The sequence below is a fragment of the Globicephala melas genome, chromosome 6, assembly GCF_963455315.2.
Source record: "Globicephala melas chromosome 6, mGloMel1.2, whole genome shotgun sequence".
NCBI lineage: Eukaryota > Metazoa > Chordata > Mammalia > Artiodactyla > Delphinidae > Globicephala > Globicephala melas.
In genome coordinates this window covers 21,411,358-21,437,932 of record NC_083319.1, presented here as the reverse complement: position 1 = coordinate 21,437,932, position 26,575 = coordinate 21,411,358, and the positions used below count along the sequence as shown (strand labels likewise).

Sequence of the window (26,575 nt, the reverse complement as noted above, 5' to 3'; positions counted from 1 at the left end):
ATAATGTCTGATTACTATTGCTTTTTGTTATTTGTATTTCTTTGAATAATTGCGTGTCATATTCTGGGCCTGTCTTTTCCAGTTGATTTGGAGAACCTTTTCATATGGACTTTGTCACTTTGTTATAGGTATTTTCTCCAGGACTATTTATTGTCTTTTAAAATTTATTCAGTGCAGAACTTTTGAATGTTTATGTCTGATTTGTTAATCTATTTTTACACCTCTAGGTTGTGTCAGACTGAGAAAGGCTTTCCTTATTCCCAAAATCATGAAAATTGTCTTCTTTATGGAAACAGCGTTTTGAAAATAGATCCATTTGGAAATGTGTTATTTGCTTGTCGTATGAAATAAGAATCTAAATTTGCTTTGTTTTTTGTATTTTTTAACATCTTTATTGGAGTATAATTGCTTTACAATGATGTGTTAGTTTCTGCTTTATAACGAAGTGAATCAGCTATACGTATACATACATCCCCATATCTCCTCCTGCTTGTGTCTCCCTCCCACCCTCCCTCCCTACCCCACCCTTCTGGGTGGACACAAAGCACCGAGCTGATCTCCCTATGCTATAAGGCTGCTTCCCACTAGCTATCTATTTTACATTATTTGCTTTGTTTTTGTTTTTCCAATTCAATAGCTTATTCTCTTAAAGCATTTACTGAAGAGTCCATGTTTTCCCCAGCAATTTTAATTGGAGCCTTTATTATACAGTTGGCCTTCTGTACCTGTGGGTTTCACATTTGCAGGTTCAGCCAACCTCGGATCAAAAAAAAAAAAAATCCCAGAAAGTTCCAACTTGAATTTTCTGCCAGGCAACTACTTACATAGCACTTACATTGTATTGGATATTATAAGTAACCTAGAGATGATTTAAAGTATACAGGAGTGTATGCATAGGTTATATGCAAATACTAGGCCATTTTATATGGGGCTTGAGCATCCTTGGATTTTGGTATCTGTGGGGGTCAGGGTGGGGCAGGTCCTGGGTGACTGTATATTCAGTTTGCATATTTACACAGACCTTTTCTGGACTATTCAGTAGCATTAATCTATTTGTCCATTTCTTTACCAGAACTTAACACTTTAAATTATTGCAGTGTTATAGTACATGTTTTTATCTTTCATGGCAGGGCCTGCCAGTTATTATTTTCAAAATTGCCTTCCTTTTTTTATGCATTTACTCTCTAGATAAATTTTAGAATCAACCTGACAAGTAACAACAAAGAGGGAGATTTTAATTAGCATTACATTGAATTAAAGATTACTTGAAGAAGTTAAAAATCTTTATATTATTGAGCCTTCCCATACAGGTACATGGTATAACTTTTCATTTATTAAGTTTGTATATACAGGTACACCTCGTTTTATTGCAGTCCACTTTATTGAGCTTTGCAGATACTGCATTTTTTTACAAATTGAAAGTTTGTGACAACCCGATATCAAGCAAGTGTATCAGCACCATTTCTCCAACAGCATTTGCTCTCTTCATGTCTTTGTGTCATGTTTTTGGTAATTCTGGCAGTATTTCAAATATTTTCTTCATTATATTTGTTATGGTATCTGTGATCAGTGATCTTTGATGTCACTATTGCCAAAAGGTTACAGCTCGCTGAAGGCTCAGACTTTGGTTGACATTTTTTAGCAACAAAGTACATTTAAATTAAGGTTTGTATATTTGTTCTTTTAGACATAATGCTATTGCACACTTAATAGACTACAGTGTAGTGTAAACATAACTTTTATATTCACTTTGGGAAACCAAACAAATTGTGTACCTTTATTGCGATATTCGCTTTATTGTGGAAACAACCTGCAATATGAGATGTGCCTGTACATTTTTAATTTTAAGGATTTGGGGTAAAGTTTTCTTATTGAATTTTAAAACAGAAAAGTGCACAGATCATTAGTGTACAACTTGATAAATCTTTATGAAGCAAACGTATTGCTGTAACCACCCAGAGGAAGACAGAACCCCAGAAGTTTCCCTCGTGTGGCCTCCTCCCTTTGTTATCTCCCTAAGGTATCCACTATATTACTTCACCATAGAGTCATTTTCATCTGTTCTTGAATTATATAAATGGACCATTTCAATGTACTCTATTGTGTCTGGCTTCTTTTCCTTAACATTGTGTTTGTGGGATTCATCCATGTTTGTACATATGATTTGTTCCAGTAGCCCATTCCTCCTTTATTATGTAATAACTCATTGTATAAATATTTTACAGTTTCATATGCATTCTGCTATTTATGGACATAGGGTTATTTCCAGTTTGGGGCTGTTTATTTAATATTTATTTATTTGGTTGCACCAGGTCTTAGTTGAGGCTTGACATCTCCTTAGTTGTGGCTTTCCAGCTCCTTAGTTGTGGCACGTGGGTTCCTTAGTTGTGACATGTGGGCTTCTTAGTTGCGGCAGGCGGGCTCCTTGGTTGCAGCTCACGGGCTCCTTAGTTGCAGCTCACCGGCTCCTTAGTTGTGGCATGTGAACTCTTGGTTGCGGCATGCCTGTGGAATCTAGTTCCCTGACCAGGGATCGAACCTGGGCCCCCTGCGTTGGGAGCATGGAGTCTTAACCACTGCACCACCAGGGAAGTCCCTATTTATTATTAATTATGCTTTTGTGAACACTCATATATACAGGCCATTTAGTACACACGTACACATTTCTGTGTGGTATATACTTAGGTGTAGGATTGCTGGATCATAGAATGTGTGTTTGTTCAACTTGAGTAGTTGCTGCCAGTTGGTTTCCAAAGTGTCCAAATCGACAGTCCTACCAGCTGAGTAATAGTGTTCCTGTTGTTCCACACCCTCATCAACACTAGATATTTGCATATTTTGTTTTTTATTTTAGACATATTGATGAGTATATTTTAATTTATATTTCCTGAAATATAAATGATATTTCTTATTTTATGCCGTGCCCATTCAAGTTTGTCCATTTTTAATTGGACTATCTGCCTTCTATTTGATTTGTCAATTATATGCACTTCAAAAATTTTCTCCCACTATATATATGACTTGCCTGTTTACTCTCCTTATGGTACATTTTGATAAATGTCTTTTTAATCTTAATGAAATCCAATTTATCAAATTTTCACTTTTGAGGTAATAATATTGATGTTCTGTTTAAAAGTATATACCTACCCCAAGGTAATAAAAAAATGGCCTCCTGTGTTTCCTTCTAGAAGCTTTATTGTTTTACCATTCACATTTAGGTAATAAGTTTGGAATTGCTTTTTTTGTTTAGGTGTGAGGTAGGCTTCAATTTGCTTATTTTGTGTTACGGATTTTGGGTCTGTGTTTATGAGCTGTGCTGGCTTGTAATTTTATTGTGTTACTCTTGTCGTATGTTTATAGAAAAGTTATGCTGCCCTATAGAAGACATTGGATAGTGTTCCCTCTTTTTCTATTGTCTAGCAGAAGTTTTAGGTTTGGCATTATAGTTGATCCTTGAACAACACAGGTTTGAACTGCACAGACTCTTCTTTTTTTCTTAATAGTTTGTTAATTTTGTTAGTCTTTCAAATCCATCTCTTGGTGTTACTTTTTTTTTAAATAAATTTATTTATTTACTTATTTTTGTCTGTGTTGGGTCTTCATTGCTGCACGCAGGCCCTCCCCAGCTGCGGCGAGCGGGGCCACTCCCCGTTGCAGTGTGCGGGCCTCTCACTGCGGTGGCTTCTCCTGTTGTGGAGCACGGGCTCTAGGCGCGCGGGCTTCAGTAGTTGTGGCACGCGGGCTCAGTAGTTGTGGCTTGCGGGCTCTAGAGCACAGGCTCAGTAGTTGTGGCGCGTGGGCTTAGTTGCTTTGTGGCATGTGGGATCTTCCCGACTAGGGCATGAACCCGTGTCCCCTGCATTAGCAGGTGGACTCCTAACCACTGTGCCACCAGGGAAGCCAGTGTTACTTTTTTTATTGTAAGTTTATTTCCTATTTCATTGATTTCTGTTCTTATGTGTACTGCTTCCTTCTTTTTATTTTTGGGGTTGTATTTGTTTCTCTTTTTATAATTTCCTGGTATAGTTGATATTCAATCTTTCTTCTGAATTTAATGCTATCATTTTCTCTGTAGGCACTGTAATAACCACGTCCCACAACTTTGACACATTATATTGTCATTATCATTCATTTTGAAGTATTTCCTAATTCCCTTTGATTTTTAAAAATTCTACTGATATTCTGAATGACTTAATCTTTTGAAATGTTGAGGACTAGCTTTATGTCCTAGCACTTCTATTTTTGTAAAAGGGTTATATGAATTCTTGACATTTGCTACAACATAGATGGATCTAGAGGGTATTATGCTAAGTGAAATAAGTCAGAAAAGGACAAATACCGTGTGATCTCACATGTGGAATCTAAAAACAAAACAAACAAGCAAACAAAAAACGAAAACACTCATAGATACAGAAAGCAAATGGGTAGCTTCCAGAGAGGAGGAGGATAGAGGCTGCAGTGAAACAGGTGAAGGAGGTTAAGAGGTACAAACCCCAGTTATAAAACAAAGAAGCCACAGGGGTGTAATATACAGCATAAAGAATATAGTCAGTAATGTGGTAATAACTTTGTGATCATTTTATAATGTATGCAGTTGTCAAATCACTATGTAGTACACTTGACGCTAACATAATATTATACATCAACTATATTTCAATTTTTTAAAAAAGTATCATGTACCTTTGAAAAGAATGTCTATTCTGCCATTGTTATGTTGTTCTTTGTATATCAATTGCATCCAGTTTGTTGCTTGCATCATTCATATCTTCTATATCTGTACAATTTTTTGTCTGCTTGTTCTGTCAGGTATGTAAAATGATGTATTAAAACCTTAGTTGTAGTTTTGCCTATTTCTTTTTTAAATTCTTTCAAGTTTTGCTTTTTATATTTTGAGGCTGTATTGTTAAGTCCATACAAATTTAGGATTGTTGTATCTCTCTGTTGAATTTTAAAACATCTCTTTTTATTTCTGGTAATGAATGCTTCTTGCCTTAAAGTCTGTTTTGTCTGATACTGTATAGCTATACCAGCGTTCCTTTCTTTATTGTTCACATGGTATACCCTTTTTTTTTTTATTCTTTTGCTTTCAACTTTTATACCCTATTAATTCCTATGTGTAAAGAACATATATAGCTGAGTTTTGTTTCTTATGTAGACTGACAACATTTTTTAAATTGAAGTATAGTTGACATTCAATATTATATTAACTTGAGGTGTACAAGATAGTAATTCAACATTTGTATACATTGCAAAATGATCACCACAGTCATCTGTCATCATACAAAGTTAATACAATATTATTGACTATATTCCCCATGCTGTACTTTATTTTTTTAATATAAATTTATTCATTTATTTATGTACTTTTGGCTGTGTTAGGTCTTCGTTGCTGCACATGGGCTTTCTCTAGTTGTGGCGAGTGGGGGCTACTCTTCATTGCAGTGCACAGGCTTCTCAGTGCGGTGGCTTCTCTTGTTGCAGAGCCCAGGCTCTAGGCACACAGGCTTCAGTAGTTGTGGCACGCGGGCTTAGTAGTTGTGGCTCACGGGCTCTAGAGCACAGGCTCAGTAGTGGTAGTGCAAGGACTTAGTTGCTCTGCAACATGTGGGATCTTCCCTGACCAGGGCTCGAACCCGTGTCCCCTGCATTGGCAGGTGGATTCTTAACCACTGTGCCACCAGGGAAGTCCCCCAGAAGTTTGTACTTCTTGATCCCCTTCACCCATTTCACAACCCCCCTACCTCCCTCCCCTCTGGCAACCACCAGTCTGTTCTGTGTATCTGTGAGTCTGGGTTTTGGTTTTTGTCTTGTTTGTTTGTTTTGCTTTTTAGGTTCCACATATAAGTGAGATCATACAGTATTTGTTTTTCACAGGCTTTTTTCACTTAGCATAATACCCTCAAGGTCCATCTATGTTGTCATAAATGGCAACATTACCTTTTTTTTTTATGGCTGAGTAGTATTACACACACACACAGAGAAACCTTCTTTATCCATTCATCCATCAGTGGACACTTAGGTTATTTCCATATCTTGGTTATTGTAAATAGTGCTGCAATGAACATAGGGTTGTATATATTTTTTCAAATAAGTGTTTTTGTTTTCTTCGACTAGATTGAATTTCTACTAACAGTAGAATTGCTAGATCATACTGTAGATCTATTTTTAATTTTTTGAGGAAACTTCATATTCTTTTCCACAGTAGCTGCACCAATTTTCATTCCCACCAGCAGTGCACAATGGTTCCCTTTTCTCCACATCCTCACCAACACTTGTTATTTCTTGTCTTTTTGATAAGAGCCATTCTGACAGGTGTGAGGTGATATCTCATTGTGGTTTTGATTTGCATTTCCCTGACGATTAGTGTTACTGAGAGTCTTTTCATGTGCCTGTTGCCCATATGTACGTCTTCTTTACATCATGCTTTCTTTCTTGGTTCTTTATTTTGTTTGTTAACTTGTCCCAAGTTTTGCTTGATAGATTGCAGATGTTGGATTTTTGTTTTTAACTCTTTTTCTGCTGATACTCCTTTATTTACTCTTACTTGAAAATCCTATATCCATTCTAATAGTTGTTTCTTTTGTTTTTAACAGATTTAAACACATTTTTAATATAAAAATTAATTAACATTGGTAATCTCTCCCTTCTTTTTTCCTCTTTGCTTTTTATCCTTTCCAAAGAGGATGAGATCTTAATCATATTTTTTCTATCTTTCCTCTCCCCTTTTCCCTTATTTTATTGAAATTATGGGGAATTTTAGTTCAAGATTTTGTTCTATCACACCCCATCTCTTTTCACAGTCTTTTCTTAACAATTGTGTTGAGCTCACTTGCTACATTACTCAGTGTTAGAAGTAATTTTTTGCTTCTTACTATACCTTGTACCCAGTATATTTCCCTTTCTTTGATTCATTTTTCATTTTGTTTGCAAATATCCATGACTAACTTTTTTTTTTAAGAAAGGGTGCTTGAATGCTACTTCTTTCATGACTGAAAATATCTTTCTTTTGCCTTGAATGATACTTTAGCTAGGTATTAGAATTCTTCACTTATGGTCCTTTTCCCTCACAGCTCTGAGGAGACTGAGTCATTGTTTTTTAGTATCACAGATGAAAAATCTAATTCTTGTTATTCTGCTGATGGCTTTTTCCCCCCTACCAGAAAGATTATAGAATTTTCTTTTCATTCTTAGATTTTGGAAATTTCACCAAGATATGTTTATATATGTGTCTTTTCAGTGTGTCTCTTTGACAGTTCATGAACCTTAACACCCTAAAGATTAAAATCTTTCTTTGATTAACAGAACTTTTCATATATTATATCTTTGATTATTTTATCCTATCCTCTTATAACCTTTTCTCTTGAATTCTTATAAGATGGATTTTGTTTCTCCATAGTCTGTCTTCCATGCTTCTTAACTTCACTCACATAATTATCAGTTTTTTTATTACTTTGCCTGCCCTTCAGGGAAAATTCCTTCCTAATCACTAATTTGTCCTTTAGCCGTGTTCATTCTCATACTCAGCTCTTCTCAGAATTTTTAAAATATGTTTTTTCAATCATTTAAAGTTTCCAGGATCTTCCTTGTTCTACAATGAAAGCTGTTCTTGTTTTAAGGATGCATTATCCTCTCAAATATATGTATCTATCTTTTAAATTTTTTCTTTGGTTTTCTGAATTAAGTCTGTTTTCAGGGGGAGGATAGGGGATGTGAAATTAGTTGCTCTGCTTGTGTAATGTGGTAACTTCCATGCTTTTAGTTTTCCCCAGTTGCCAAGTGATGCTTGTTTGTATGTTCACATTTTAAAATGAAAGTCTAGATTTATCATTATTGATAGCTTATAGGGATTTCCTTAGACATTATTCAAGGTTCCTGTTTGAACCTGGGCAGAGCTCACTTTTGCAGGTAATAGTTAAGCACAGGGTTCTGCAGGTGGACTTCACCTAGCTGAATGAGTGGACAAAGAAGAGCCCATGAATAAGCTTCCCTGCAGGGTATATGAAAGGAAAACAGGCTGGGAAGCCAGGAACTCTCTCAGATTAGACACAGGGAAGGTGCTACCTGAGAGATGGTGTACATTTGGGGATTTCTTGCTTTTTGTAGCTGCTTTCCTTTTTTCCCTCTCTGTCCAATGGGGCTGCCCAGAGTTACCTGAGGCAATGCCCCTTTTCTCTCTGACCTTGAGGGTAGCCTTCCACAGCAGATTCCCTCACTTTACACACTGTCCTGTAAATGATGTAAGTGGCAGCTACATATAGAAAGCAGGATAATCATTCAGATCTGGCTGTCCTTAGGTTACACTGCCATGATCCCATAGTCCCCTCCCACTCCCACGGCCTGCTCTTCCTAACTTTCAGCTCAGAGTTTGCCTGTTTTCTAGTGAGGAAAAAAATTCAAATCCTCCTTTAGTAGTCCCTTCTTTTCCCTGTATTCAGTTATAAGTTCTTACTTTTGTTTGTTTCTCCATCAATATACTCTCCTAAAAATGTCCTCAGCACTGTAACACTAGAACTTTTACTCAAAAATTTTAAAAAGCAGTTAAATAAACATAATCCTTAAATACAATCATGAAGGAATCGTATATGTCATTTCATTTTCACAAATTTCTTTCCCATTATGTAACTGTGCAAGCATTCTTTCCCTGTTTCTCTATATACTAGGACATTGGTTTCCATTTTCAGTGTACCGTCTCTGTCCTGTGATAAAAAAATATATTAGTTAAGGTCGTTTAATTATTTAATGTAATAATTAAACTTAGTCATCCTATCTTGCAGTGTGACTCTTTTCTACTCCTCTGCATATTAAAGTAATGGGGGGAATTCCCTGGTGGTTCAGTGGTTAGGACTCCTGCTTTCCCTGCCGAGGGCCCAGGTTCCATCCCTGCTCAGGGAACTAAGATGCCACAAGCCCCGCAGCAGCCAAAAAAATAAAATGATGGGGACTAGGCTGTGTTGCAAATAAATCATTTTGCTGTTGTTGTTTTTAAAAGCTATAGTGGTTGTTTAACTAAATCAGACTTATGAAGGTTAATCTGAGTAAATTTGGGAGGCAAGGATATTTTTCAGAAGCACAAGTGGCTAATATCTAAACTGTATTCCTTACTAAGCATTTTATCCCTATAGTACCTGATTCCTTTGCTGTAGTGACCAGGGCGTAGAGTCAGCAGGACCCAGGTGCAAACTGTGGCTTTATTACTTGCCAACTCCATGACTTGGGACAGCACAGTGCCTGGTACAGAGAGAGTACCTCAGTAAATATTGGATGAGTGATGTATGAAGTTACTAAATGTGTGAGGTTCAGTTTCCTTACCTGTAAAATAGGTATAAAGTTGCTTAGAGACTACAGATAATTTACATAACTCTTGGCATGTAGTAAGCATTCAGTTAGTGCTAGAGGCAATGATAGTAAATTTTATACTAGAATCCTTTCATTAATATCAAGCAAGTCCCAGCAATAATGTGAGTTATGTCAGCTTAGGAGGGTGGTAAGAGCAATATGCCTGCATGACTCAGTTGCTTTGGAAAGCATTTCTAGCACTGTTTACTGCTCTCTTGCTATAAGCATTTATTAAAGCAGATTGTGTGTTCAGCAGTTCAAAGCAGACTTAAAGGGTGAAGACACAGTCTTAAGGAGCATATAAACCAGTTGAAGAGATCTTCTGGGCACAATTAGATTATTAGTTCCAAGGAATAATAAAGCAAATCTGGGGCTCATACTGAAGGAGAGAATAAGGGAGTTGGGTTTGTATGGGGAAAGATCACATAGATGTGAGTTTGCAATTGGAATTGGAATTGAAAAAAGATACTGTTTGATTGGTACAAAGACCATGGAGGGATTTCTCAGGCTAAGGGTAGGGAAGGTGTGATGTGGGTGTCCTGGGCACAGGCAGAGGCTAGAGAACAACAAGAGGCTGGTGGTTTGGAGTTCCTGAGTGGGAGCAGAGAAAGATGAGGTGAGTTAGATGAAACCACTTTGTATATCACCTTGGTAATGCCTTAACTCATTTTGCTATTTCTCAGCCTTTCTGTGCCTGGTTTGAATACAGAAACATTCCAGAGAGGGTCAGAACCATTAGAAAAAGTACAAGTTGGCATTGTTTTCACTGTGAGATGGTTTACCTTGATTTTTTTTTTCTATCCAAAGACAACAATTTCAACAGTTTAAGCCCAGTGTTAGTGGATTACAGAGTATGAAACATGGCCAGCTAATGGTTGTGGATTTACTCTGATGACTAGTATTTAAAGTGGACACATTGAGGAACACCAGTCTTCATCTGAAGTAATTTGACAATTGCATTTTTTTTTCTTTTTGTAGCCCAGACCTCATCAATACCAAGGAGGTGGAGGGGGGAGGAGGGAGGGTTGCAAGGGAGCATGGCATGAACCCTACTCCTAGGAGGGAGAGACCCTTTTTTTTTTAATTTTTGAATTTTATTTTATCTGTTTTTTATACAGCAGGTCCTTATTAGTCATCAATTTTATACACATCAGTGTATACATGTCAATCCCAATCTCCCAATTCATCACACACACCCCACACCCTGCACCGCTTTCCCACTTTGGTGTCCATACGTTTGTTCTCTACATCTGTGTCTCAATTTCTGCCCTGCAAACCAGTTCATCTGTACCATTTTTCTAGGTTCCACATATATGCACATATATCCACATATATGTATGTTAACATACAATATTTGTTTTTCTCTTTCTGACTTACTTCACTCTGTATGACAGACTCTAGATCCATCCACATCTCTACAAATGACCCAATTTCGTTCCTTTTTATCGCTGAGTAATATTCCATTGTATATATGTACCACATCTTCTTTATCCATTCATCTGTCGATGGGCATTTAGGTTGCTTCCATGACCTGGCTATTGTAAATAGTGCTGCAGTGAACATTGGGGTGCATGTGTCTTTTTGAATTATGGTTTTCTCTGGGTATATGCCCAGTAATGGGATTGCTGGATCATATGGTAATTCAAGATTTAGTTTTTTAAGGAACCTCCATACCGTTCTCCATAGTGGCTGTATCAATTTACATTCCCACCAACAGTGCAAGAGGGTTCCCTTTTCTCCACACCCTCTCCAGTATTTGTTGTTTGTAGATTTTCTGGTGGTGCCCATTCTGACCAGTGTGAGGTGATACCTCATTGTAGTTTTGATTTGCATTTCTCTAATAATTAGTGGTGTTGAGCAGCTTTTCACATGCCTCTTGGCCATCTGTATGTCTTCTTTGGAGAAATGTCTATTTAGGTCTTCCCTCCATTTTTGAATTGCATTTTTTTTTTTTTGATACTGAGTAGCATGAGCTGTTTATATATTTTGGAGATAAATCCTTTGTCCATTGATTCATTTGCAAATATTTTCTCCCACTCTGAGGGTTGTCTTTTCATCTTGTTTATAGTTTCCTTTGCTGTGCAAAAGCTTTTAAGTTTCATTAGGTCCCACTTGTTTTTGTTTTTATTTCCATTACTCTAGGAGGTGGGTCAAAAAAGATCTTGCTGTGATTTATGTCAAAGAGTGTTCTTCCTATGTTTTCCTCTAAGAGTTTTATAGTATCCAGTCTTACATTTAGGTCTCTAATCTATTTTGAGTTTATTTTTGTGTATGGTGTTAGGGAGTGTTCTAATTTCATTCTTTTAAAATGAAAACTGGTAGCTGTCCAGTTTTCCCAGCACCACTTATTGAAGAGACCGTCTTTTCTCCATTGCATATCCTTACCTCCTTTGTCATAGGTGAGTTGACCATAGGTGTGTGGGTTTATCTCTGGGCTATCTTGTTCCATTGATCTATGTTTCTGTTTTTGTGCCAGTACCATATTGTCTTGATTACTGTAGCTTTGTAGTATAGTCTGAAGTCCAGGAGTCTGATTCCTCCAGCTCCGTTTTTTTCCCTCAAGACTGCTTTGTCTACTTGGGGTCTTTTGTGTCTCCAAACAAATTTTAAGATTTTTTGTTCTAGTTCTGTAAAAAATGCCAGTGGTAATTTGATAGGGATTGCATTGAATCTGTAGATTGCTTTTGGTAGTATAGTCATTTTCACAATATTGATTCTTCCAGTCCAAGAACATGGTATATCTCTCCATCTGTTGGTATCATCTTTAATTTCTTTCATCAGTGTCTTAGAGTTTTCTGCATACAGGTCTTTTGTCTCCCTAGGTAGGTTTATTCCTAGGTATTTTATTCTTTTTGTTGCAATGGTAAATGGGAGTGTTTCCTTAATTTCTCTTGCAGATTTCTCATCTTTAGTGTATAGGAATGCAAGAGATTTCTATGCATTAATTTTGTATCCTGCTACTCTACCAAATTCATTGCTTAGCTCTAGTAGTTTTCTGGTGGCATCTTTAGGATTCTCTATGTATAGTATCATGTCATCTGCAAACAGTGACAGTTTTACTTCCTCTTTTCCAATTTGGATTCCTTTTATTTCTTTTTCTTCTCTGATTGCCGTGGCTAGGACTTCCAAAACTATGTTGAATAATAGTGGTGAGAGTGGAAATCCCTGTCTTGTTCCTGATCTTAGAGAAAATGCTTTCAGTTTTTCACCATTGAGAATGATATATTTGCTGTGGGTTTGTCGTATATGGCCTTTATTATGTTGAGGTAGGTTCCCTCTATGCCCACTTTCTGGAGAGTTTTTATCATAAATGGGTGTTGAATTTTGTCAAAAGCTTTTTCTACATCTATTGAGATGATCATATGGTTTTTATTCTTCAATATGTTAATATGGTTTTTCACATTGATTGATTTATGTATATTGAAGAATCCTTGCATCCCTGGGATAAATCCCACTTGATCATGGTGTATGATCCTTTTAATGTGTTGTTGGATTCTGTTTGCTAGTATTTTGTTGAGGATTTTTGCATCTATATGCATCAGTGATATTGGTCTGTAATTTTCTTTTTTTGGAGTATCTTTGTCTGGTTTTGGTATCAGGGTGATGGTTGCCTCGTAGAATGAGTTTGGGAGTGTTCCTTCCTCTACAATTTTTTAGAAGAGTTTGAGATGGATGGGTGTTAGCTCTTCTCTAAATGTTTGATAGAATTCACCTGTGAAGCCATCTGGTCCTGGACTTTTGTTTGTTGGAAGATTTTTAATCACAGTTTCAATTTCAGTGCTTGTGATTGGTCTGTTCATATTTTCTATTTCTTCCTGGTTCAGTCTTGGAAAGCTATACCTTTCTAAGAATTTGTCCATTTCTTCCAGGTTGTCCATTTTATTGGCATACAGTTGCTTGTAGTAGTCTCTTAGGATGCTTTGTATTTCTGCGGTGTCTGTTGTAACTTCTCCTTTTTCATTTCTAATTTTATTGATTTGAGTCCTCTCCCTCTTTTTCTTGAAGAGTCTGGCTAAAAGGTTTATCAATTTTGTTTATCTTCTCAAAGAACCAGCTTTTAGTTTTATTGATCCTTGCTATTGTTTTCTTTGTTTCTATTTCATTTATTTCTGCTCTGATCTTTATGATTTCTTTCCTTCTGCTGACTTTGGGTTTTGTTTGTTCTTCTTTCTCTATTTCCTTTAGGTGTAAGATTAGATTGTTTATTTGAGATTTTTCTTGTTTCTTGAGGTAGGCTTGTATAGCTATAAACTTCCCTCTCAGAACTGCTTTTGCTGCATCCCATAGGTTTTGGATCATCGCGTTTTCATTGTCATTTGTCTCTAGGTATTTTTTGATTTCCTCTTTGATTTCTTTGGTGATCTCTTGGCTATTTAGTAATGTATTGTTTAACCTCCATGTGTTTGTGTTTTTTACATTTTCTTCCCTGTAATTCATTTCTAATCTCATAGCATTGTGGTCAGAATAGATGCTTGATATGATTTCAATTTTCTTAAATTTACTGTGGCTTGATTTGTGACCCAAGATGTGATCTATCCTGGAGAATGTTCCATGCGCACTTGAGAAGAAAGTGTGATCTGCTGTTTCTGGATGGAATGTCCTATAAATATCAATTAAATCTATCTGGTCTATTGTGTCATTTAAAGCTTCCATTTCCTTATTTATTTTCATTTTGGATGATCTGTCCATTGGTGTAAGTGAGGTGTTAAAGTCCCCCACTATTATTGTGTTACTGTCAATTTCCTCTTTTAGAGCTGTTAGCAGTTGCCTTATGTATTGAGGTGCTCCTATGTTGGGTGCATATATATTTCTAATTGTTATATCTTCTTCTTGGATTGATCCCTTGATCATTATGTAGTGTCCTTCCTTGTCTCTTGTAACATTCTTTATTTTAAAGCCTGTTTTATCTGATATGAGTATTGCTACTCTAGCTTTCTTTTGATTTCCATTGGCATGGAATATCTTTTTCCATCCCCTCACTTTCAGTCTGTATGTGTCCCTAGGTCTGAAGTGGGTCTCTTAAACAGCATATATATGGGTCTTGTTTTTGTATCCATTCAGCAAGCCTGTGTCTTTTGGTTGGAGCATTTAATCCATTCACATTTAAGGTTAACTATCGATATGTATGTTCCTATGACCATTTTCTTAATTGTTTTGGGTTTGTTTTTGTAGGTCCTTTTCTTCTCTTGTGTTTCCCACTTAGAGAAGTTCCTTTAGCATTTGTTGTAGAGCTGGTTTAGTGGTGCTGAATTCTCATAGCTTTTGCTTGTCTGTAAAGCTTTTGATTTCTCCATCGAATCTGAATGAGATCCTTGCTGGGTAGAGTATTCGTGGTTGTAGGTTCTTTCCTTTCATCACTTTAAGTATATCATGCCACTCCCTTCTGGCTTGTAGAGTTTCTGCTGAGAAATCAGCTGTTAACCTTATGGGAGTTCCCTTGTATGTTATTTGTCATTTTTCCCTTGCTGCTTTCAATAATTTTTCTTTCTCTGTAACTTTTGCCAGTTTGATTACTATGTGTCTTGGCATGTTTCTCCTTGGGTTTATCCTTTTATCCTGTATGGGACTCGCTGTGCTTCCTGGACTTGGGTGGCTATTTTCTTTCCCATGTTAGGGAAGTTTTCGACTATAATCTCTTCAAGTATTTTCTCGGGTCCTTTCTCTCTCTCTTCTCCTTCTGGGACCCCTATAATGCGAATATTGTTGCATTTAATGTTGTCCCAGAGGTCTCTTAGGCTGTATTCATTTATTTTCATTCTTTTTTCTTTATTCTGTTCCGCAGCAGTGAATTCCACCATTCCGTCTTCCAGGTCACTTATCCTTTCTTCTGCCTCAGTTATTCTGCTATTGACTCCTTCTAGTGTAGTTTTCATTTCAGTTATTGTATTGTTCATCTCTGTTTGTTTGTTCTTTAATCCTTCTAGGTCTTTGTTAAACATTTCTTGCATCTTCTCCATCTTTGCCTCCATTCTTTTTCCGAGGTCCTGGATCATCTTCACTATCATTATTCTGAATTCTTTTTCTGGAAGGTTGCCTATCTCCACTTCATTTAGTTGTTTTTCTGGGGTTTTATCTTGTTCCTTCATCTGGTACATAGCCCTCTGCCTTTTCATCTTGTCTATCTTTCTGTGAATGTGGTTTTTGATCCACAGGCTGCAGCGACAATTGCAATTTAAAATCTGTTTGCTCTCCTCTGAGACAATGTGAGCCTCTCTGGAGTATCCCACTCTTTCCCTGATATTCTACTTGACCTTCCATTCTGACTCTAAGCTAGCTGATGAGTTGTGGAGTCAGGGTTGAAATCTCTCTCTCTTTATCAATTTGTGAAAAGAAATAAAGAAATATGCTAATACCATTTAATTCAGCACTGTCCAGGATGACAAATAAGATATTTGAGACTATATGTTGCAGAGAAGTAACAGCTCTTCATGTGCTAAGGAAAAGAGAAAGGATGTATAACTTGTCTTCCTTTCTTTCTATCCTTTTGTCGTTGTTGTTAACATAAATGCTATTTTTTTACAGTGAAAATTTTAGATAGAACATTCTTTGTTTTTCTGCATTCATTTTTTCCCTTCTATTATTGTAATGCCTGCATTAGTATATCAGTTAATACATATGGCAAAATTGTTGGGATTAAATGCATGGTTACTATATCGATTTCATGCTATAAACATTGTTCCCTATTGTATTTATTCTAATTTATGTATACTTGATAGAAATTTCATTTTTTAACGTGTTATATCTCTTAGGAGTTTTCTCCTATTTAACATGATCCAAAGATACAATTCTGTGAAGGAGGGAATGGCAAATTATTTTAATGCCTTTTATTGTTTTTGTTTCTAGCCTATTCTACTAAGCTCAACAAATTTCCTGTATTTAATATGAATGATGACTTGAATGACCTGTGTACCAGTGCAGTAAGCCCAAATACGACCAAAGCAACACGGTATGCCCTGAATGTGTGGCGATATTGGTGTATGACCAATGGGCTCAAAGATCACACAGACATCACCAAGGTAAGAAACCCTTAAGTTTACTTCTCCTTTTGGTCAACTTCACTGAGCTTCCATGTGCCAGGCACTGTGCTAAGTATTGTGGGGAACACGGAACAGGTACTTTCTGCCTGAGGAAACTTTGAAAGACCATAAAATAGAAAGAAATATGTCCACAGTACAAAACAGAATTTAATACGTGTTCTCGGAACTTATAGATCAGAAATGCCAAAAATATTCAGATGGAGAAATTAATTTCAGTTTGTTGAGACTAGCAAAGGAATTGATATTTAAACTGTATTTTGAGGGAGAGGTAGGGTTTCAACAGAATTGAAGACAACGGTCTTCTAGGCTGAGTCACATAAGGAAGAGTAAAATTTAGAGGGATAGACCCACTTGCCTGCAGCAGAGGTTTCATATATGGGAGTAGTGGACTATAAAACTGGATTTTGACAACCCTTAAATGGCAAGCTGAAATCTTGTGAACGTTGGGAAACCATTGAAGTTTTGTTTTGTTTTGTTTTTGTGTTTGTTTGTAAGGAGAGATTTTATTTGAAGGATTATTGGGGGAGTGGGCAGCAGAGAAGGGACCGTTATAATAAAAACACTCTGACCATAAGATCTGCAAATGTCTTAAGGGTTAGGTGAAAGGGAAACACTGAGTTTTTTTGAACAGGAAGGAACATAAGAAACCTAATATTATAGAGCAATTAATTGGAGGTGATGAGCAAAAATGTATTTAGTATTCTTGGTCCTCAATTTCCCCAGTTGTAAAATGAACCCTTAGAATCTCTTCCAACTTGAAATGTTTGAGGGTTGTGAATAGAAGGGAAATTTCTTGGACTTGTAGAGTCAGAACAGAAAGATGTATTTTGATTTGGATATGTTGAGTTTAGATAATAGAGATGTCTACCAGATGGTTATGTCGAATAAGCATTTGGGAAGGTGGGACTTAAAACATGGGGGAAATGTTAAAGCTGGAAGTATAGATTCAAAGATATTGCAAATAGAAGTCATAACTGAAGCGCAAGGGCAGGTGACATCTCCAGGTTTGGGTGATGTGTTTAGGGCACCAACAAGAGATGAAATAGGAAATCCAGGTTTCTACTTCTGGCAGCATGGTGCCCTAGATACTGTGAGGGGCCTTTCTGCTGTACTTGCAGAAAGAAAGGGAGCCATCCACAGGATCAAAACAGGAGCAGTGTGAGCAGTAAGCACGTATGAAAGGCAGGGCTCTTCCTCAGGGCTTATGTTGATAACATCATTAAGAAGGGAAGGGGCAGGGAGCTAAACTGAAGAATCCTTGATTGAGGAGCAGACCCTGAAAGTGTCTAAAGAAGTTCTTGGTCAGCATCCTGGCTCCTTGCAGAGTCATATGCTAATAATCTTTGGAGGGAAACATCCAAAATGTAGGTGTTCAGATTTTTCACAGATTAAGACCAACTAAATGTGTGCTCATTAAGAAAAAAAAAATCACTATCCACTTAAGGAAGTAAATCACCATGAATGAGAATGAATAGAAACAACAAAGAACAGATTTAGACACCAGGGACTTTAGATAGTAGATTATAGGTTAAGGATATATGAAATGTTTGTTGAAAGAATGAAAAGAATTATAAAAATGAAAAAGCAACAACATACTAATCAAAATGATCCAGCAGATTAGAAAATAAATTGAAATTTCCACTTGTGGCCATAAGGGAATAGAAGGGTCCAGAATTGCTCTCCTGCTGTAACAACTAGAAAGCTGGGCATAATATATAATGAAATAACTCTTCCTACAGAACAGGCAGCACAGGACTTGATCCCTAAGATGGCTGCTTGACCACCTCTCAGGCTTTCTGCCTGGAGACAATTTTTAAACTGCATTAAAGGGAGGGGAACCCAAACTGAGCCTGGCAATCTTGCTGAGTTGAGGGGAGACAGAAATCAGAGCTCAGGGTGGCTGAGGACTTGAGAACAACTAGAAAGAAGTTATAGCATACATTGAAAAGATAAGACAAATCCAGAATTTAATAATGTAAAATTCATAATTTCTAGCATACAATCAACAGTTACTATACATAGGAAGAAGTGGGAACATATAACCCATGCCCAGGAGAAAAATCAGTTAATTCTTTCACTTCCAACCAATTTGGAGGAGATTTACTCTCCTGCCGGAAACAACCAAAAAACAGACAAATGATACAACTAATGTTTTTCAAGGTATTATATGATATACAAAGAAGGGCAGTGATCTCTGAGATGGGAAACAAGGTGAGCCTTACATGTGCCCCAGCTTGCTGCCTTGAAAGAGTCTACAGGGCTGTGGTGCAGGGAGGGAGCATGCAGGAGAGCCCAGCAGATTTGCTGAGTTGAGGAAACGGAACTGAGTCCAGAGAGACCCAGGTGGCTAGAATTGTCATAACAGAATATTCGAAAGTAGAGAGCTACACAGAAAGAGAACGTGAAAGAACTGAAGCTATTCGGTCTCAAATATTCAGCTGAGTACTGATCAACATCTGCATGTGAGGAAACTACCTGAGGCTGGCCAAAAAAAAAAAAAAAAAAAGATGCCTGAAAGAATCAGAGGTAATAGTACCTGGAGCTCACACAGAACTGGAAACAGTACCTCTTCCCACCAGTCAGACTGGAAAAACCTCAGGATTCGTGGGGTAGAGACTTTAGAAAGGTCTTGCATCAAATGTGGAGAATAATTAGCCACAGACTGAGCTTTGCTCTAACCCTACCCAACAAATCTTAAAAGCAAGACCCAGCTACACGGAAAGGTGCTATATATCACTAATCATCAGGGAAATGCAAATCAAACCCGCAGGGAGCTATCACCTCACATCTGTTAGGATGACTGTTATCAAAAGACAAGAGTTAACTAGTGTTGGTAAGGATGTGGAGAAAAGGGAACTGTTGTGCACTACTGGAGCAAATGTAAAGTGGTGCAGCCACTATAGAAAAAGAGTATGGAGGTTCCTCAAAAAATTAAAAATAGAACTATCATGCGATCCTTTATCTAAAGGAAACGAAAACACTAATTCAAAAGGATATGTACATCCCTGTGTTCATTGCAGCATTATTTACAATAGCCAAGACATAGAAGCAACCTAAGTATCCAGAGATGGATGAATGGATAAAGAATATGTGGTGTATAGATACAGATTCGCCATAAAAAGGAAGAAAATCTTGCTGTTTGCAACAACATGGATGGACCTTGAGGGCATTATACTAAATGAAATAAGTCAGACAGAGAAAGACAATTACCATATGATCTCACTTATATGTGGAATCTAAAAACAAAGAACAAAAATCCTCCTAGCTACAAAGAACAGATTGGTGGTCACTAGAGGCTGGGAATGAGCAGTGTTGAAATGGGTGAAGGTGGTCAAAAGGCCTGGGGATGTAATGTGCAGCATGGTGAGTATAGTTAATAACATGGTGCTGTATATTTGAAAGTTGCTAAGAGAGTAGATCTTAAAAGCTCTCGTTACAAGAAAAAAAATTTTTAACTATGTGTGGTGATGGGTGTTGACTAGATTTATTGTGGTAATCATTTTGCAATATATACAAATATCAAAATATTATGTTATACACCTGAAACTGATATAGTGTCATATGGTAATTATATCTCAATTTTTTTTTAATTAGGAAAAAGCAAGACCCAAAAGAGTCAAACAGTTTTCAAGTAACTTAACTACGTCCCAGAACAAACCTTAAGAATATTTATAGGAATATAAGAATATCCAGAACCCAAGAAATAAAATTCACAATCTCTGGCAACTAAACAAAAATTTCCAGACATGCAAAGGAGCAAGAAAATATCAATATATCACTTAAAGAATGAATCAATCAAAACCAACCCAGAACTGACACAGATTTTAGAATTAGCAGACAAGGACATTAAACCATTATTATGACGAAAATAAACACGTGAAAAGATGCTCATTAGACCCCAGGGAAATGCAAGACAAAATCACATGAGATTCTACTTCACATTCAGTAGGAAGACTAGGATAAAAAAAGAAAAACAGATAATAACAAGCGTTGATGAGGATGTGGAGAAATTGGAACCCTCATACATTTCTGGTGGGAATGCAAAATGATGCAACTGCTTTGGAAAGTCTGGAAGTTCCCCAAAAGTTAAACATAGGGTTACTCTCACCCAGCAATTCCATTCATAGGCATATACTCAAGAAAATTTAAGACATATATCTATACAAAAACCTGTACACAAATATTTGTTGTAGCATTATTCACCATAGCCAAAATGTACAAACAACCCAAATGTCCATCATTTGGATGAACAAAATGTGGCATATCCATACAATGGAATATTATTTGTCAATGAAAAGAAACGAAGTACTGATACATGCTTACAGCATGGCTGAACCTTGAAAGTGTTATACTAAGTAAAATAAGTCAGACACAAAAGAGCAAATATGTATGATTCCATTTATGTAGGGTACCTAGAATAGGCAAGTTCGTAAAGACAGAAAGTATAATAGAGGTTACCAGGGGCTGACGGGGGAAGAAATGTAGTTATGGTATACTGAGTACAGTTTCTGTTTGGAATGATGAAAAAGTTCTGGAAATGAGTAGTGATGATGGTTGCACAACATTGTGAATATACTTAATGACAATGGATGGTACACTTATAAATGGTTAAGATGGTAAATTTTATATTATGTATATTTTACCACAATAAAAAAGCAAATAAATCTATTAAAATGTAACAATTTCACCTTTATTAATAATAATTTTAAAATTCATCTATTCTCATAGACCCTCATCACCATGTCTTCAGCCCCTAACCTTAACCTTTTCTAGGTCAGAGGATCTTGTCTTCCAGACTTTGTGAAGTCACTATGAAGACAGTTGTCCGTTACTGGGAAACTTTACATTTCCCTGCAGGAATCCATGAAAAGAGCCCCATTTCCCCATAACCTTCATGGCATAGGTAACATATACATCTCAGGTGGTGAAAATGTCTCGATTGTCCAGTTGGGTGTGCCTTATCATCACTTCTAGTTTCACCTGTGTTGTTTGGAGGAATGATGGATGAGGAAGAAGATATATTTCAATCCTCTGTCTCACATGGGCCACTTAAATATTTTTAATGATTAAATTCTTAAGAAAGAGGCCAGTCTCTTAGAGCATTAGCCAGTATTTTTGTTAAAAGAAGGAATTGTGGCATCAGGGACCATAGTCTTAATCTCATTTTTTGGTCTCAGTGCAAGGTATTTTTAGTCTAAGTGTGTCTTTAAAGATAGATATAGCTAGCAGCAAACAAGCTAGGTTACAGCTGTTTATCATTATTTGGCAGTTGGTAAACCTCAAATTTAGTTATTTTTTCAAGGAGGAAAGCAAAGAGTCAAATCAGACTTCAAAATGTCATCTAAGTTAGCAGAGTGTACCCTGCCAGTCTCACACTCTCATCACTCTGTGATGTACTATGTGTGTTCCACATGGTATTTTTTTCTTCATAAGTGTGACCTAATCCTCACTGATACATCTCCCTCAAAGTTGCTGTCTCATTGATCTACATATTCCTTAGCCTCACTCAGAAAATACAGCATCTTGAAGTTCAATACCTGTCTTTCTCAATAAAGTGAAATTTAGTAACTGCAAAAATGAAGTCATTTTTGTTGTCAGCAATGGTTACTTCAAGATTCATTTTTTTTTCCTATTAGAGTACTTGTAGTTCACAAGCATTTTCTCCACTTTCTTCATCCCCTAGTCAAGATTATCACAAAGGGGAGTTTGAGGCATTCCCAAAGTAATTCTTGGTTTTACTTGTCTAATCCTTTCAGTTGCCAAGGATTGCTACATAGTTCCAGAACTTTGGGATTTGCCAAGCAAGTCAGTCTTCTTATACTGCTCTTTGCCACCTGGAGTCATCTGCCCCATGACAACCTCTTACTTCTCTTTGGTCATTTTCACATCAAGAAAGCCCAGTTTGGGGACTTCCCTGGTGCTCCAGCGGTTAAGACTCTGCGCTCCCAATGCAGGGGGCCCAGCTTCGATCCCTGGTCAGGGAACTAGATCCCACGTGCATGCTGCAACTAAATATCCTGTGTGCTACAACTAAGACCTGGTGCAGCCAATTAAAAAAAAAAAAAAGCCCAATTTTTAATCCATGGTGAATTTGATGTTCAGAGTGGCTCATGAAGGAAAATACTTTCCTGCAATGTCTTCATAACAATTTAAGACCTCGAGGAATAATTATCAACCAAAACTCAGTCTGAGAAAACTAAGGAGGCAGGCAACATGGGCCAGAATGAACGGTTTCTTGTGTACAAAGAATATACATTTTGTGACTTGACATTTCTTCAGGAATTGCTTTTGCTGTGATTTTTCTTTGAAATTTGTGGTATAGTCGAGGGTTCTCCTTGATTCTTAGGGTTCTGCACCCTAAGTCAGCTTTGGTTCTCCTGACTCCGGGGTTAATTCATTGCTTTAACTCATGTTTATCAGTTCATTGGGTATCTATAATACATTTCAGGCCTTCTGGTAGGGTCTTCAGCATGAAGAACCAGTCATGTATGAGATGTCATTCTTGCATTCAGGAAGCTTTCAGTCCACTTTGAGAGACAGACATATAAATAGATAAAAGGCTGTGCAATATGGAGAGGGCCATAATAAAATTTAAGTTAAGTGCCTTGGGATCCCAGGTGAGAGAGTAACTTTGCTTAGGGAAGCTGGAGAAGCCTTTTATATAGGCAGCAGAATTTGAGCTAGATCTGAAACAAGGAATAGAGGTTTTCCAAATAGAGAAGGTTAGAAGAAAAAACATTCTAGGCAGAGGAAATAGCATATGCAAAGACTTGGAAGCATGAAAGAGCCCTGTGGTTCCTACGAATGTCACAAAGTTCAGTGAAGCAACAGAGTATAAAGAGAACAAAAGATTAAGCTAGAGAAATAGGGTGTGTATCAGTTATCTGTGGCTGCATAACAAACCACCCCAAAACTTAGTGGCTTAACAGAACATTCATTTTATTTGCTCATGATGATACGGGGCTTTCTCAGCTAGAAGTGGTTCTTCTACTGGTCTCACTTGGGATACTCATGTGGGTACAGTCATCTGTATATTAGATGGGAGGCAGCTTGTCTCTGAGTCACACGTTCCTGAGGTCTAACTGGGCTTCCTTACATGGCAACATCGTGTACTACGACAATGGAGGCAAACCTGTAAGAACCTGTAAGATGAAAACAGAACCCCTTGAAGCCTAGGTTTGGAATTCACACATTGTTATTTCTACCACATTCTATTGGCCAAATTAATTCATGGCCAGCCTCGATTCCAAGGGTGGGAAAATAGATTCCACTTCCTGATGGGAGGAGCAGCAGAGTCACCTTGCAAAGGGGTGTTAAGAACAGGGAGGGGAGAGATGGTTGTGGCTGTCTTTGCAAACAATCTACCATAGGGTGGAAGCAGATTGTAAAGGCCTGCATACAAGGTAAACAGTTTGGAACTTATCTGAAGGGCAAAAGGAAGCTATCAGAGGTTAGTTGTTTTGTTTTGTTTTGTTTTTAAACACTAACGTAGTACGATTTTCTGCTCAGCACCCCTTATTTAAGGAACCATTCTTCTCCTACAATCCCCATGGTTATTGCAGAAGCCATTATGTTAGTACAGTGGCCCACCTTTTGGTTGGTTGTTTGGGCCAGTCAGAATCCTTCCTTTAGACATTTTTTCTACTGAAAGTGAGAGTTGGACTCTTGCCAGTACCTGAAGCTGTAAGATATAACCCTTGGGGAGTGCTAAGTGGCTACATAAAGAAAGCAGCTCTGTACAGAGAAGCAGAGGTGAGAGGTGGAGCCCTGATGGCCTTGAAATCCACTATTTCTGATATTCCTCTTTGCCAAGGCTTTTTCAAGTTCGGTCTCTCTCTTGCAACCACACAAGTCCCAGCTAATACAAAGAGAAATTAACACCTGCAAGTAGGGAGTTGCAAGTGACAGCATAAAAATCTGAAACCAGATGAGTTTTGGGTGTCATGATTATTGGGAAGTTATGTTAACTGGTTTTTACTGGTATGTAAGAAAACTATTGCTTTTTATATTTTGTATGCAGCTACCCTATTTATTCTTTCTGATGGCTTTTCGACTGAATCTCTTGGAGTTTCCTAGACCAACAATTAGATTATCAGAAAACAATTATGTTTTGTCTTTTTCCTTTCCTATATGCATATATACATACATACGTGTGTGTGTGTGTGTGTGTGTGTGTGTGTGTGTGTGTAATTTCTTTTTCTTGTCTTACTTGGTTGGCCAGAATCTTCAGAGCATTGTTGTATAATAGCAATGATATTCATCATTCTCATCCTATTCCTGACTTCATAAAAAAGATTCTAATGTTTTCATCTTGGTGTAATTTTTTTTAACATCTTTATTGGAGTATAATTGCTTTACAATGGTGTGTTAGTTTCTGCTTTATAACAAAGTGAATCAGCTATACATATACGTATATCCCCATATCTCCTCCCGCTTGTGTTTCCCTCCCACCCTCCCTATCCCACCCCTCTAGGTGGACACAAAGCACCGAGATGATCTCGCTGTGCTATGCGGCTGCTTCCCACTAGCTATCTATTTTATATTTGGTAGTAGTGTATATATGTCCATGCCACTCTCTCACTTTGTCCCAGCTTACACTTCCCCCTCCCCATGTCCTCAAGTCCATTCTCTACATCTGCATCTTTATTCCCATCCTGACCCTAGGTTCTTCAGAACCATTTTTTTTTAGATTCCATATATATGTGTTAGCATATGGTATTTGTTTTTCTCTTTCTGACTTACTTCACTGTGTATGACAGACTCTAGGTCCATCCGCCTCACTATAAATAACTCAGTTTCGTTCCTTTTTATGGCTGAGTAATATTCCATTGTATATATGTGCCACATCTTCTTTATCCATTCGTCTGTCGATGGACACTTAGGTTGCTTCCATGTCCTGGCTATTGTAAATAGAGCTGCAGTGAACACTGTGGTACATGACTCTTTTTGAATTATGGTTTTCTCAGGGTATATGCCCAGTAGTGGGATGGCTGGGTCATATAGTAGTTCTATATTTAGTTCTTTAAGGAACCTCCATACTGTTCTCCATAGTGGCTGTATCAATTTACATTCCCACCAACAGTACAAGAGGGTTCCCTTTTCTCCACACCCTCTCCAGCATTTATTGTTTGTAGATTTTTTGATGATGGTCATTCTGACTGGTGTGAGGTGATACCTCATTGTAGTTTTGATTCATCTTGAGTGTAATTTTTATAGTTCATGTCTGTTAAATACTCTTCGTTATAGTAAGAGGATATTTTTTCTTCCAATCTAAATTTAATTTGCATTTTGAAAATTTGAAGTGGATAGCATATTCTTTCAAATAATTTTTCAGTAATTTTCAGCTTCATATTTTTTCTCCTTAATATATAAATGAGTCAATTATATTGAAGTATTTATTACTATTGAATCATCCTTATACTCTGATAATCCCTACTGGTCTCGATGTAGATTGCTTTCCTGCAGTCCTGAATTTGATAATATAGGCAGCCCTCATTTTGCTGGTACCATGTTAACTGCTACTTGTGCATATCAGAGCCATGCCCTTGCTCGCATGGTTCTAACGTGTGTACATTTTGTTTTACATTGGTGCTGGGCAAAGTGGAAATCACTAGTACTTTACTTAGGGCAGTTTACATTTATATTCATATACTTTGTTTTTTAATCATCTTTATTGGAGTATAATTGCTTTACAATGGTGTGTTAGTTTCTGCTTTATAACAAAATGAATCAGTTATACATATACATATGTTCCCATATCTCCTCCCTCTTGCGTCTTTGGTATAATATCTACTATATTTGGATTAGAAAAAAAATGAAGAACGCTTATTTTTCCTGTGCTCCAAAACTGTTTACATACAAAAGAAAAGCTGAATCAGCTCCATAACGCCATCTCTTTATGAGTGACATACATCTTTGACAGTCATTTCATTCTCTTCTTTTGTTTGGGGCTCTTCAGATCTCTTACCTCTTATTGAACCAACTTTGGTAATTTATATTTTGCTAGAAAATTGTTCAGGTTATTTATATTTTCAAATTAATATGCATAAAGTTTATGATATTCTTTCATATTCTTTATTCATTTTCTGTAGTTATGGTCTTTCTCATTCCTAATATTGTTTATATTATATTTCCTTTCCTCTTCTTTCTCTCTCTTTCTTTCTATCATATTTGCTAGAAGTTTGTCAACTTTATACGTCTTT

At 37.1% G+C, this 26,575-nt stretch overlaps 1 protein-coding gene across 6 annotated transcripts in view; it reads left to right on the top strand.

The window, feature by feature from the left end:
* Nucleotides 1-26,575, top strand: part of KIAA1958 (KIAA1958 ortholog) — a 187,614-nt gene that overhangs the window by 148,811 nt on the left and 12,228 nt on the right. For all 6 annotated transcript variants that reach the window (XR_009564265.2, XM_030858988.3, XM_030858989.3 and 3 more), the window contains one exon: nucleotides 16,180-16,352. Coding sequence is in view for 5 of the 6 variants with exons in the window: in XM_030858988.3 (XP_030714848.1) it covers nucleotides 16,180-16,352 (173 nt within the window). In the remaining variant the exon portion in view is untranslated. The remainder of the gene's footprint in view (nucleotides 1-16,179; nucleotides 16,353-26,575) is intronic.